General features: G+C 34.4%; 1 protein-coding gene across 4 annotated transcripts in view; it reads right to left on the bottom strand.

Moving 5' to 3' along the window:
* Positions 1-12,490, bottom strand: part of PDHX (pyruvate dehydrogenase complex component X) — a 184,247-nt gene that overhangs the window by 130,141 nt on the left and 41,616 nt on the right. For all 4 annotated transcript variants that reach the window (XM_007181062.3, XM_007181065.3, XM_007181061.3 and 1 more), the window contains exons 5-7: positions 11,236-11,334; positions 4,125-4,299; positions 2,357-2,504 (exon numbers count right to left, since the gene is read on the bottom strand). In XM_007181062.3, coding sequence (XP_007181124.1) covers positions 2,357-2,504; positions 4,125-4,299; positions 11,236-11,334 — 422 coding nt within the window. The remainder of the gene's footprint in view (positions 1-2,356; positions 2,505-4,124; positions 4,300-11,235; positions 11,335-12,490) is intronic.

A 12,490-nucleotide genomic window follows, 5' to 3' on the forward strand; every position in this document is an offset into this window, starting at 1 on the left:
AGCACCAAAAAGACTGCAACAACCAGTCACACCCCCTACCCTTTTAGTATAAAAGCAGCCTGAATTCTAACCCGGGGAAGATGGTTCTTTAGGACACAGTCTGCCACCTTCTTGGTCTGCTGGCTTTCTGAATAAAGTTGCTATTACTTGCCCTAACATCTCGTCTCTCAATTTATTGGCCTGTTGTGCAGTGAGCAGTATGAGCTTGGACCAGGTAACATTATGACTATAAAATAAACCTCAACAAACTTAAAAAGATTTAAATCATACAAAGTGTGTTCTCTAAACACAGTGAAGTTAAACTAGAAATCATAAAAGAAAAACTGAAAAGTCCCTAAATATTTGGAAATTAAACTTATACTTCTAAATAACTGATTAATCAAAACAGAAATCACAAGGGAAATTAGAAAACATCTTGAATTGAGTAGGAAGGAAAATAAAACATGCCAAAATTTATGGGCTACAGCTAAAGCACTGCTTAAAGGGAACTTAAAAGTATCATATGCTTATGTCAGAAATAAAGTTTATTATATTATATTGACATCGATTTTCACCTTAAGAAACTAGGGATAAAAAGGGCAAATTAAACCCAAAGCAAATAGAAAAAATGAAATAATAAAGATGAGAGTAAAAATCAATAAAAACAAAATTATATAAATAGAAAAAGTTAGTAAAATCAAATAACTAGTTCTTTGAAGAGATCAATAAAATTGATAAACCTCTAGCCAGACTGACCAAGAAAGTTAGAAGACAAATTACTAATATAAAAAATGGTAATCTCACTTCATTTACAGTCATCCCTCCGTATCCAAGGGGAACTGGTTTCAGGACACCCCTTGGATACCAAAATCCGAGAATGTTCAAGTCCCTTGCATGAAATGGTGTAGTATTTGCATATAACCTACACACATCCTCCCGTACACTTTAAATCTCTAGAATACTTATAACACTTAATATGATGTAAATGCTATGTAAATAGTTACCAGTGCATGGCAAATTCAAGTTCTGCTTTTTGGAACTTTCAGGAATTTAAAAAAAATATGGTTGGTTTAATTCACAGATGCAGAGGCTGTGAATATGAACGGCCAACTGTATACATAGATGTTATAAGTATAATAAGGTAATATGATCAACTTAATGCCAATAAATTTGAGAACTTAGAAGACATAAACAAATTCCTTGAAAAACGCAAACTACCAAAGGTCATTCAGGAAAAAATAATAACTCTTAATCTATTTTAAAAGTTGAATTTGTAGTTAAAAATCCCCATAAAGAAAATGGCAGCCCTAAAAAGCTTCATTGGTAAATTCTACCGAACAATTAAAAAACAAGTAAAACCAATTCTACTCAAACTCTTCCAGAAAATAAAGGAGTAAGAAACATTTCCCAACTTATTCTGTGATAACAAACCCAGTAAAAAAAAGCTCAATAAAAGAAAAACGACAGACCAGTATTTCTCATGTGCACAGGTGTAAGATTCTTAGCTAAATTTTAGAAAATGGGATCAAGCAATATATGAGAAAACTTTTAATGATTAAATGAATTTTAATCACTCACTAATGAGGAATCACTCATGTAAACAAAGGTGATTCAACATTTGAAATCAACCAATGTAATTCATCATATTAACAAGGAAAGAAAAGATTATTTCAAAAGATACACAAAAAGTATTTGAAAAAACTTAACATCCATTCATGCTTAAAATTCTTGGCAAATTAGGAATAAAATTTCTTCAACATGAAGAAGGGCATCTTCCAAAAAACCAACAGCTAACGTTAAAGACTGAATGCTTTCCCCCAAGATCAAGAACAAGGCAAGAACGTTTGCTTTTATCACATACTGATCACTGTAACAGAGGTCCTAGACAGTGCAATAAGGCAAGAAAATGAAATAAAGCCATACAGATTGGAAAGAAAAAAATAAAACATCAGATCATTCTAAAAATTTATATGTCTCTCAGTAACCTTAGTTTTAATAGATTTGGAGAAGGAACATTACAAATTTAACAACATGAAAGTACATTTTGAAGAGGGACTAAAAATTAAAATGTATAAAGAGTGATATCTAAGATATATTTACAATCTAAAACATTCTTAAATCAGTTTTGGATTTTATACTTTCTAAAATGTTAAGAACTGCTTCTTCAGATATCATACCAAAAAGTATGATGTATTCAATACTATGGAACCAATTTATTTCTTATAGGAAAAGAGAAACAGTTCTCTTCTAGTACTAAAATATGCCCAGATGATGAAACTGATGGAAAAAGCTACACAATGTGCATTTCATAAATAAAGGATCTCATAATAGTTAGTTTAGCATGTGTATTACATTAAATAAACTCAACTTTACTAACCTCTGACCAGATTTTGCCTAACTTTTAAGACAGCCCCAAGGTCACAGTCAGTAGTAGCATATGCATGAGGTACAGTACGTTTAGATTCAGTTAACCTCTTGGCAATAACTCTTCTAATATTGCTAGTAGGGACTTCAGTGAACGTGCCCTGTAAAGAATAACATGTCCATTAAACCATAAATAGAATTGGAAAAGACAAGCGAACAAACTGTAACTGAAATCCAGTCTCAATGACCTAACTTATGAAAATAAAGATTAATACAGTAAAACTGTTATGAAAAATTCTTAGTATAAGAAGAAATATAAGAAATCTGAGGAATTTTAACTTTACAGTATATGACTGTAGAAAAAAAGCAGAAAAATTCATGTTTCAGTTGTGAATGGAACATCTATATTACCATGTTTAAGATGATTAAAAAGAAATGTACCAAATCATGAATAAACCCCTCATGGGTGTGCTTATTGAGATATCACCTATAAGCCTGTAAGTAGCTTCTGTTACAAACATCACTTCTTAATAAAACTCAAAGCAATCAATAAATCAACAACTACAGGCTATTTTTACTTATAAAATTGGCATACATGAGAAAAAGGTAATCCAAAATACTAGATAATCTTCCAAATTATTTCTATTTTGGTTTGTAATTAAAAATAAAAAATCACATGAGCATCTTATTTCCAAGAAACTCATAAAGTATGAATGGGATAATAAAATCTTCCTGTAACTTTACTGCAGCTTTTCCATTCTGTTCCTTGAACCTCTAACAAAAACATGATGGACCTTAAATTACGTCTAATTCCTTCTTTGTCCTTCACTCCATTCTGGGACTGGATTACAATCACTTAGGATAATACAAAACAGCCAAAAGTACAGCTGACTTCTTTTTTTTATAAATGCTTTCTGTGGGAATTAAACATCTTATGTTAGCAAAATACTTGATCAAATAAAATAAATGCTGTCTACATACTGTAAGAATTTTAAAGTAAGGTTTATCTTTCAAATTTGAATAACTTACTTTTTAAAGAAATAAGATTTGATTACTCAAACTTTTGTGTATGTAGTCACGAATCATTAATGTACATTTAAAAAATCTGTTTCTCATGAAACTTGTACTGTTTTTAATTCTTTTAAAATACTATATTGGAATATATTTCTCCATCAGAAAAAGCAGTGTAGGTTTATTTATTTATTTTTTTCAGTGCCCATTCAGCTTTAAACAAACCTGATTATCCTGCATTTCTTCTGATGGGAAGCAAATGACATAAAAGGTACTAAGAAAGGGAGACAGAGAGGCAAAATGGAGTAATTTGAAAACAAAAAAGGGCTATTACATGTATCCAAGAAGGAAAGAATGATTAGCTATACCATCTCTATAGTTCTTCACAGTAAGACTATCAACTCCCTTAGTCAAAAAATAAAACATATCCACAAAAGGGAGCTGGTGTCAGCTACCAATTATTAGTATCACACCCAAGAGAAAAAAGACATGAAAAGTATCACGATTACAGAGCATATACACGGCACTGACATTGTGGAACTTGTGGCAAATTTAAATTGAATCATAATTCTATTTGGAAGTTAGCACTGTACAAACAAATCTGGTTTATGGAAATGTGCAAAACAAAACATTTAGAGAATTTCTGTCTTCATCACTTTGAGCTACTACTATAATGGACTGGTAAAAGAACTCATAAAACACAGAGTAATGGTTCTTATTTTCTCTCTCACTTAAATCTGAAAAATAAAAATCTACTCAGATGACATTACCGCTACATTAGGCTGTCCAGGAGTTGATACTGGAGGGATCATTGGCCGGGGATAAGATGGCCTGGCTGTGGCCTGTGGGGGTAAAGACGCCGTGGGAATGGTTGGCAGGGCTGGGGTGGGTCTGGATTCAGTGATCTTGCTCATCTGTTTCAACTGGACCAGCTTGAGAGCATCCCTGGAGATAAGAAGGGAGTTAGATAACCATGATTAGCAACCAGGAATATAAGAACTTTCAGAAAATGGAGGCCAGATGTGAAGGGAAAATAAAGAAATATACTGATGTCAAGGCTACAACGCAAAACGATTTGAGCTAGACAAGAAAATCTTGTCTCTCACCTGTTCTACTGATTCATATTTGTCCAATGGCTACAATATTTGCACATTTTAAAAACAAAACAACAAACAGATTTTATCAAAGTATTGGGTGTAGACAGTTATTTTTTAAAGGAAAATCAGTCTTTATTTCTGGGGGTGGTGTCTTTTGGTAGATGAGCAATTCATAAATTAAGCCATACCCTCATTCATGGTATTTGTGAAATAATTTTCATATAGCATTCAGAAAGTGTCAAGCTTACTGTACCTATGACTTTCATTAGAATATTTATTAAAGCATTGTTTATCCTGGTGCAAATTAGCTTGTTTATGGCCAGGAAGTCATACCTCAAATGCTATCAGCACAATCTAATGTAATAAACCTAACCTATAGCAGCATTTAGAATGAAAAATAACTAAACAAGTAACAGACTTGCCTTTGTATTACTCTGCAAAACAAAGGTGTCTTTGTTTATTAAAAGGATATAATTAGACTACTATTCAAACTCTCAATCCATTCGAAGTTACAGTGGTATAAAGTCATGTACTTCCTTAAACAAAGCAGCTTTTTCAAAAATTTTAATCTGACAATTCTAAAGTACTTAAAAATGTTTTATATTAAAAATGTTTTAAATCTAAAAATTTTTTTAAATGAAAAAGGTTTCACATAGTCTAAAAACAACTTCAGGGTAACACAAATCTAAAGGCAAATTATATTTTTAAAATTTCTTAAACACAGTTAATGATTTGATATTATCACATACTAGGCAGAACTCTGAGATGGCCCCAATATTCCTGTTCCTAGTGCACATACCCCATATAATCTCTCTTGAGTGTGGGTGGGCCTGTGAATATGATGAATGTCACTCCCATGATTAGGTTACATTACATGACAAAGGTGATGGATTTTGTAGACATAATTAAGGTCCCAAAGCAGTTGACACTGTGTTAATCAAAAGGCAAACTATCCTGAAAGGGTCAGACATATCAGATAAGTTCTTTAAAAGGAACAGGGAATTCCTAAAAGAAGAAATTTGAATGGCGATTCTCCTGCTTGCATTGGAGAAGCAAACAGGCATTTATGAACTGTCTATGGAGGTGACCTCGTGGCAAAGTCCTGAAGGAGGCCTCCAGGAGGTGACAGCAATCCTTGGATGACAGCAAGCAAGAAAACAGGGCTCAGAGTCCTACTACCCCAAGGAACTGAATTCTGCCAACAACCATGTGAACCTGGAAGAGGGCTCCAACCTTCACATGAGACCCTAGCCCTGGCTGACACCTTGATTTCAGCCTTGTGAGACCATGAGCTGGAAACCCAGCCATGCTGGACCAGGACTTCTGACCCACAGCACTGTTAGACAATAAGTGGATGTTGTTTTAAGCTACTGTTTGCTGCAATTTGTCATGCAGCAATAGAAAATTGACACAGGCAGGAATGCTCTAGCTTGGGGAGGCATCATAGGAGGGATCTTCCAATGTGTACTGGTACATTTTTAAGGAAGGAGAGTCTATGATGATTTTTATATCAGGTCCAGAAAGGGATACATGAACTTAACATTAAGTGCAAGTAAGTTACTTGTTTCAAAATTAAAGAGCTGACATTTAAGATAAGAGGTCAGACTGACAAAGAAATCTTAAAGGTTGTATCATCCTTGATCTTTAAGTACTGAAAGAGGGAATAAAAGTGGAACAGTGAGCCTCTTGTGTATGTACTGTGGTTATGTTAATGTAATCTTACACCAGCCATGTGAGAGAGGTATTATTACTCCCACTTTATAAATGAGTAAGTAGGTTCAAAGAGGTTAAATTCCATTTCTAAGTCAGTAGTTCTCAAGCACCTACTCTACTCTAGGTGTTGAAAATATAATGTTAAAACACTTCCCAACAAGGAGTGTTATTCTATAGGAGAGTCATACATTAATCAAGTAAACAAATGAATCGATAGTGAAGAAAATAAAGCAGAGTAATGAGATTGAGAGTCATGAGTGAGAGGAGGTGTTACTTTAAAACAGGGCGGTCAGGGAAGGCCTGAAGAAATAATATTTCTGTGGATGGACATGAAGGAGCAAGTCTCAAGAACAGCTGGGAAATAAGCATGTTTCTAGGCAGAGAACAGCAAGTGTAAAGGCAGGGAGATTAGGGCTTCTAAGAACACAAGGAAGCCCAGCATAGAAGGAGGGCAGTGAACAAAGTGGAGAGGGTTTAAGGATGAAGCTGAAGAGGTAGGCAGCTAGGAGCTGCCAGGGCTGGGACCAAACTTGGGTATGGCCAAATCCAAAGCCTGTGTATTTCCTACTACCTTTCTAATACCTGTGCAGAGTATGCCAATTAAACTAGGCAGAGTCGGAACAAATTTTTCTCAGAAGAAAAGGCTAGAATAGAATTAAATAAGCATATCCCAGATTAACAGCAATTCTGTGACTGAATGAAGAATAGTTATCTATCCAGTCTGAAGTAGCTAAAAGTAGGACCTCCAGACAAAGGCCCTTCACCCACCACACAAAAAGTAACAGGAACATAACTGGAGGCAAGGCTGGTTCTCCAAGGATGAGCCACAAACCTGATGGTAACGGCAGAAAGACTGAGTGTCCTGGGGAATGAGCTTATGTGCTCTTAAGGCTTTTTAACAGCAAGCTTACTCCTACTTGGAAGTTAATTTTAAATTTACTTATGATATTTATAACCCAAAGCACCATTTTTCCAGTTAACTGTGATAACATTTACATGTGAAGTAAATGACTGCCCTACAATTCCTGGGGATTTATGTCATGAGTCAAAACCTTGGCCACACAGATAAAAGTGTGAGCATTGATATAAGATAAGGCCTTTTGTTTTAGAAAAATGCCTTCAACAAAAGATATTTAGCGTTTAAGAGCTGTTACAAGCCACAGCCTAACATTACTAGTCCCCTTTCATCATATAAGGTAATTAAATACACCTCTCTAACAAAATCTATTATTAATCTGGGTTTTAAAGTTTAGCATCAGAATGGCATATACAAAACACACTGATTTCTTTATACAGGGATCACTAGTGTACCCTCAGTAATCGGTTAAAAACAAACCAACAAACAACAACAACAGAAAACAATGAACACTTGAGGAGATTAAAAAAATCTAAAATAATGCCTGAATACATTCTACTTAGAAAAAGGTTGGTCACACTAAATAGACATATTCTTATTTCACTATCAGCATTACTATTACTTACTATTTTTATCAAGAAAAGGCAGTTTAGATTCATCCCTAAAAGTAAGTAGGAGTCATCAATCATAAACGAGCAGAAAATCAATTCTGGCCATGGGCTCACGGTAAACTTTTATTGCTGATTTTACACTTACATAGCTCATAAAGTATGAATGTTCATTATTGTTTAATAATAGCCAATAATTTAGTTTCTGTAATACAGAGAATGATTTTTAATGATTTCTGTCCATTAAGTAATTAATCAGTCTAAGCCCGAAGAATCAGGTAGATATTAAAAGCTATAAAAATTAGAGAAAAACTGATACACCATTCACTTCTGCTTTGGGCATTCACTTAAGGCAGAACCTTCTCTACCAGATCCCTTAAGTCATTTGGGTGTGCTATGAATTAGTTTTAAAAAGAAGTATCACTGAAAACATACTAGACACGACTGTCATGCCTACTATATTTGTGATGCTGTGATATGAACACAAACATTAGCTACAAGTATGACTTTAGACGTAGATATGCCAAAGAAGTTAGGCTATAGGCCAAGAACCTCCAACAGTGTCCCTGGCACTTGTTTTCCTAAAACAGTTACATGTACAGGCAAAGCAAAGTCTACATGCTTTTGCACAACATACACTCTGAGCAATATGCTTGCTTTCATGCAACATTAAAATAGCAAACATGACACTTATGGTTTTCTTCATAAATACAATGGGTAAGAGACACCGCCTCAGCTGTTGCAACTGACTTTTCTCTTTTACTTGCACTTTTAGTTGACAAGGTAAGGAGGAAGGATGTCCCTCATTATTTCAAGAATGTGTGCTAAGGTATTTGGGGCACAGCTTATGCTGAAGGCTGCAATTTGTCAATCTTACCAGAAGATGACATTTCTGTAGATGACATGAGGACAAATTCTTTTCCAAAGGTCACCTCAGTGTTTAACTTAAAACAAGGCATCTTTAGTAGTATACAAAGTAAATATTCTCAATAATGCATGCTTTAAGGATCCATTTTCCTCATAAAATCTTTTGTAATACGTCATATTTTAAAGACCAAAGGTTGACCCTCTTATGGTAGGGAGTTAAAGGGCAGGGAAAGGACTGGGTAATAGGCAGACAAAGATAGCAAAGATATCAAAAACATAACTCCGTAATAGTGCTTCCTTAGGGTATCCAACAAGATAACACCATTCTGTCCTCCTTAGGAGATGTCAGACTACTATGATAACTTTCAACTTGGGTTTAAAAAAGATACCTGTTCATCGTATATGTATTAAGCACATATGGAAAGAGAAGGGAAAGAAAAAGAAAACTCTACTTCTTTACCCCACTGCTGTCACACCACTGATCTGCCCTCTAAACGGTCACTAATCACCAACTTCAAGAGCCTTTTCTCAGATCCCTTCCTCCTTGACTTATATCCATCTCCTAGATATCCTCCAACACAGAAATTTTTGCCTTCTAAAATGTTTACCTACTGATGATCTCAACTGTAACTATCACTTTATTATCTATCAAACCTACCTTTCTAGTACCAAACTATCTCCCAAGACGCGTCTTCACTTCACTGATCCTAATATCTGGAATCTGGTTTGTCAGCACCGACGATAAGCTTCAAACCAAACACATTAGTTATTCTACCAAGACAAATGCTTCCGCAAATCCCTTATTTCTATTTATGGGGCCAAAATGTCATCACCTGGAACAGAATCCCAAGTTCTTCCCTTGACTCGTTGCTATCCTGGTCTGTGCTCTACAATCCATCCTTTACAGGCTTCTGGATTTTCTCCTTATAATGCTGTATCCATCAGTGATCTCTCTTTTACATTCCTACCCACATTCGAGTATTCATTCTCTCTTAGCTAGACTACTTTATGAGCCTATTAATTTATCTCCTTACCTCAAGTCTTTTTCTGCTCCAATTTATCTTTCACAAATTTGCAAAATTGATCTTTCTAAGTTACATCTATGATTATTTTACATTTCACCAAATCTTCACAATTAATGAATTAAATATAGACTCTTTATCTTATCCCTCAGATATATATGGGTAAGTCTACCATGTTATAAAGAAAGTTGTTTTCTCCCATTTTTACAGAGACTTTTTCATAAGGTATGGACTGGTAGAAGATTAACAAGATTAAGATACAAGTAGTATATACTAGATAAGGATTAATGTGGGGGAAAAAACCAGGCTTAACTACCTACCAGGATTCTTTATTTTAATTTTTTATGGCTAAGTGAAACTTTTAAGTCTTTTAATTAAAAATCCACAGTCCAGGATGTTGCCTTTCAGCCAGGGGTCAGAATAGCTGATTTCCAACTCATGTCAGTATGGTGGTACAAACTTCACAGTATATGTTTAAGAAAACCACACACACCTGTCTGATTAACGAATCAGTAAGGCTGAAGTACAGATAAATGAGGATATCTAAGAATTAAAGTGTATTGCTTTCGTTAAAAGAAATATCCAACAATAAACCAATGCTTTAATGAAGAGTAAAATAATACAATGAAAAGAAAGAAAAGTCACTTGGTCTGCCACTTAATAATTTCCTAACTTTGCTCTACCTCAACTTGTAAAAATTTCTGGCCAATACTACTGATCACTTTTATCAATAGTAGATAAACAGGGAATAAGCATATTGCTTTAAAACATTAACTCAATTTGAAAATTTAATATTACTCTAGTAGAAATGTAGCAGACACCACTATAGCAATTTCACATTAGATCATATGCCTATTTGATTAACCTCTGTCTTCCTCACCAGACTAATTTTCAATAGAGCAGGGGCCATCTTTTTTTATATATTCTTGAAAGACACAAAAGTTAAACAAATAGAAACACATAGTGTTCTTGAACAGGAAGACTCAACATCATAAAGATGTCAGTTCTCCCAAAGTTAATTTAAAATGTGATACAATCCCAATAAAAAGAACATAGTCTTCCTGCCCAACCCCACCAGTAGGGCTAGACAAACTGTTTAAAATTCATTTGGAAGAATAGTAAAATAAAAATAAACCAAGAAAACTGGTTTACTGAAAAAGAAGAGCAAGGATAGCTCTATCAGATTTTAAAGCTTACTATAAAATATTTCTAATTAGGAGTGTGGTCCTAAAAAAGTGAGGTACTAATTCACAGACAGACTGATCAACGGAATAGAAAAGAAAATCTAAAATGAGACCCAACTGCATATGGAAATTGCTTTGATCATACACGTGAGCAAAATCCAAATGGGTTAAGAATGAAATTTTTTCTTAAACTATGCTTCAGAAATTTAAATGTGATCGCATGATTATTTCATACAAACTTAAAAACAATATAAAGATTCACCACTCTGCACTCTAATTTTCTCCATTTATCATAATTTCTAAGGTTCTGGCTTAGTTATCAAATTAGAACTGTTTTTCAGGAGCGCTGCAATTATTCAAAAAACAACCCTTGCATAAAATACATTTTATGCTGACAAAAGCAATTAAGAGTACAAAAGAACAGTGTATTTCCTTTTAAGTCTTAACACTGAATAAGCCCTTCTTTAAATACTTTCAGAAAAAGATGATCATGATAAGTAATGGAACTGGTTATTACAAAAAGCACACACATACTCTTTAGTGAATATCCCCCGAGGGCCAGTGGCTGTGCCCTGGTTAGCATCCAGTCCGTGTTTTTCCAGAATATTGCGGGCAGCTGGACTTAAACGGAACCTAAAGAAAACATGAAAATTAATGGAACCAATTAACACTTATATTTGATTCAAATATATCTAAATGTCCACAGTTTTGCTGAAAATTAGAAAAATTAAAACATAATAGAGCTATAATGACTCGCATAGATAGTGACAGTCAAATAAATTAATCGTACTAACCTGGTCTATTTTACTATGAAAACATTTTCATACAAATTTAACTGGTTATTATTTCAAAACACTCTTTTAATAAGAATAAATATTCATAGGGAGAAAGCTTCTATTTTGACTAATCACTTTTCACATGGCTCCTCACCACATACATCAGTAAGAAACTATGCTGTTCCTTCATGGTTTTTTTTATTATAGTAAAATATATGTAAAATTTACCATTTTAAGCATTTTTAGGTGTTATAATTGAGTGGGATTAAGTACAATTACAATGTTGTACAACCATCACCACCACCCATCTCCAGAACTTTATCATTCTCCCAAAATGAAGCTCTGTACCAATTAAACAATAACTCCCCATCCCTCCCTCCTCCCAGCCCCTGGCAACCATCATTCTACTCTCTGTCCTTACTAACTTGACTACTCTAGGTAACTCATATAAGTGAAATCATTCATCATTTGTCCTTTTGCGGTTGGTTTATTTCACCCAGCATGTCTTCAAGGTTCATCCATGTTACAGTATGTGTCGGCATGTCCTTCCTTTTTAAGACTAACATTCCATTGTATATATACAGCACATTTTAGACATATGGGATGTTTCCATCTTTTGGCAATTGTGAATGTTGCTGCTATGAGCATGGGTATACAGATATCTCTTCAAGTCCCTGCTTTTAATTCTTTTGAGTATATCCAGAAAAGGAAGTGCTGGATGATATGGTAATTCTATTTTTAATATTTTGAGGAACTGCAATTCTGTTTTCCAGAGTGACTGCACCATTTTACGTTCCCACCAACAGTGCACAGAAATACTAATTTCTCTATATCCTCAGCAACACTCGTTATTTTCTGTTTTGGGTTTTTCTTTCTTGTTTTTAGATAACAGCCATTTTAATTAGTGCGAAGTGATATCTCATTGTGGTTTTGACTTGCAGTTCCCTAACATCTTTTTATGTGTTTACTGACCATCTGTACATCTTCTTTGGAAGAAATGCACACTTGAGTCC

This window comes from Balaenoptera acutorostrata, chromosome 9 (genome assembly GCF_949987535.1).
Source record: "Balaenoptera acutorostrata chromosome 9, mBalAcu1.1, whole genome shotgun sequence".
Taxonomy (NCBI): Eukaryota; Metazoa; Chordata; class Mammalia; order Artiodactyla; family Balaenopteridae; genus Balaenoptera; species Balaenoptera acutorostrata.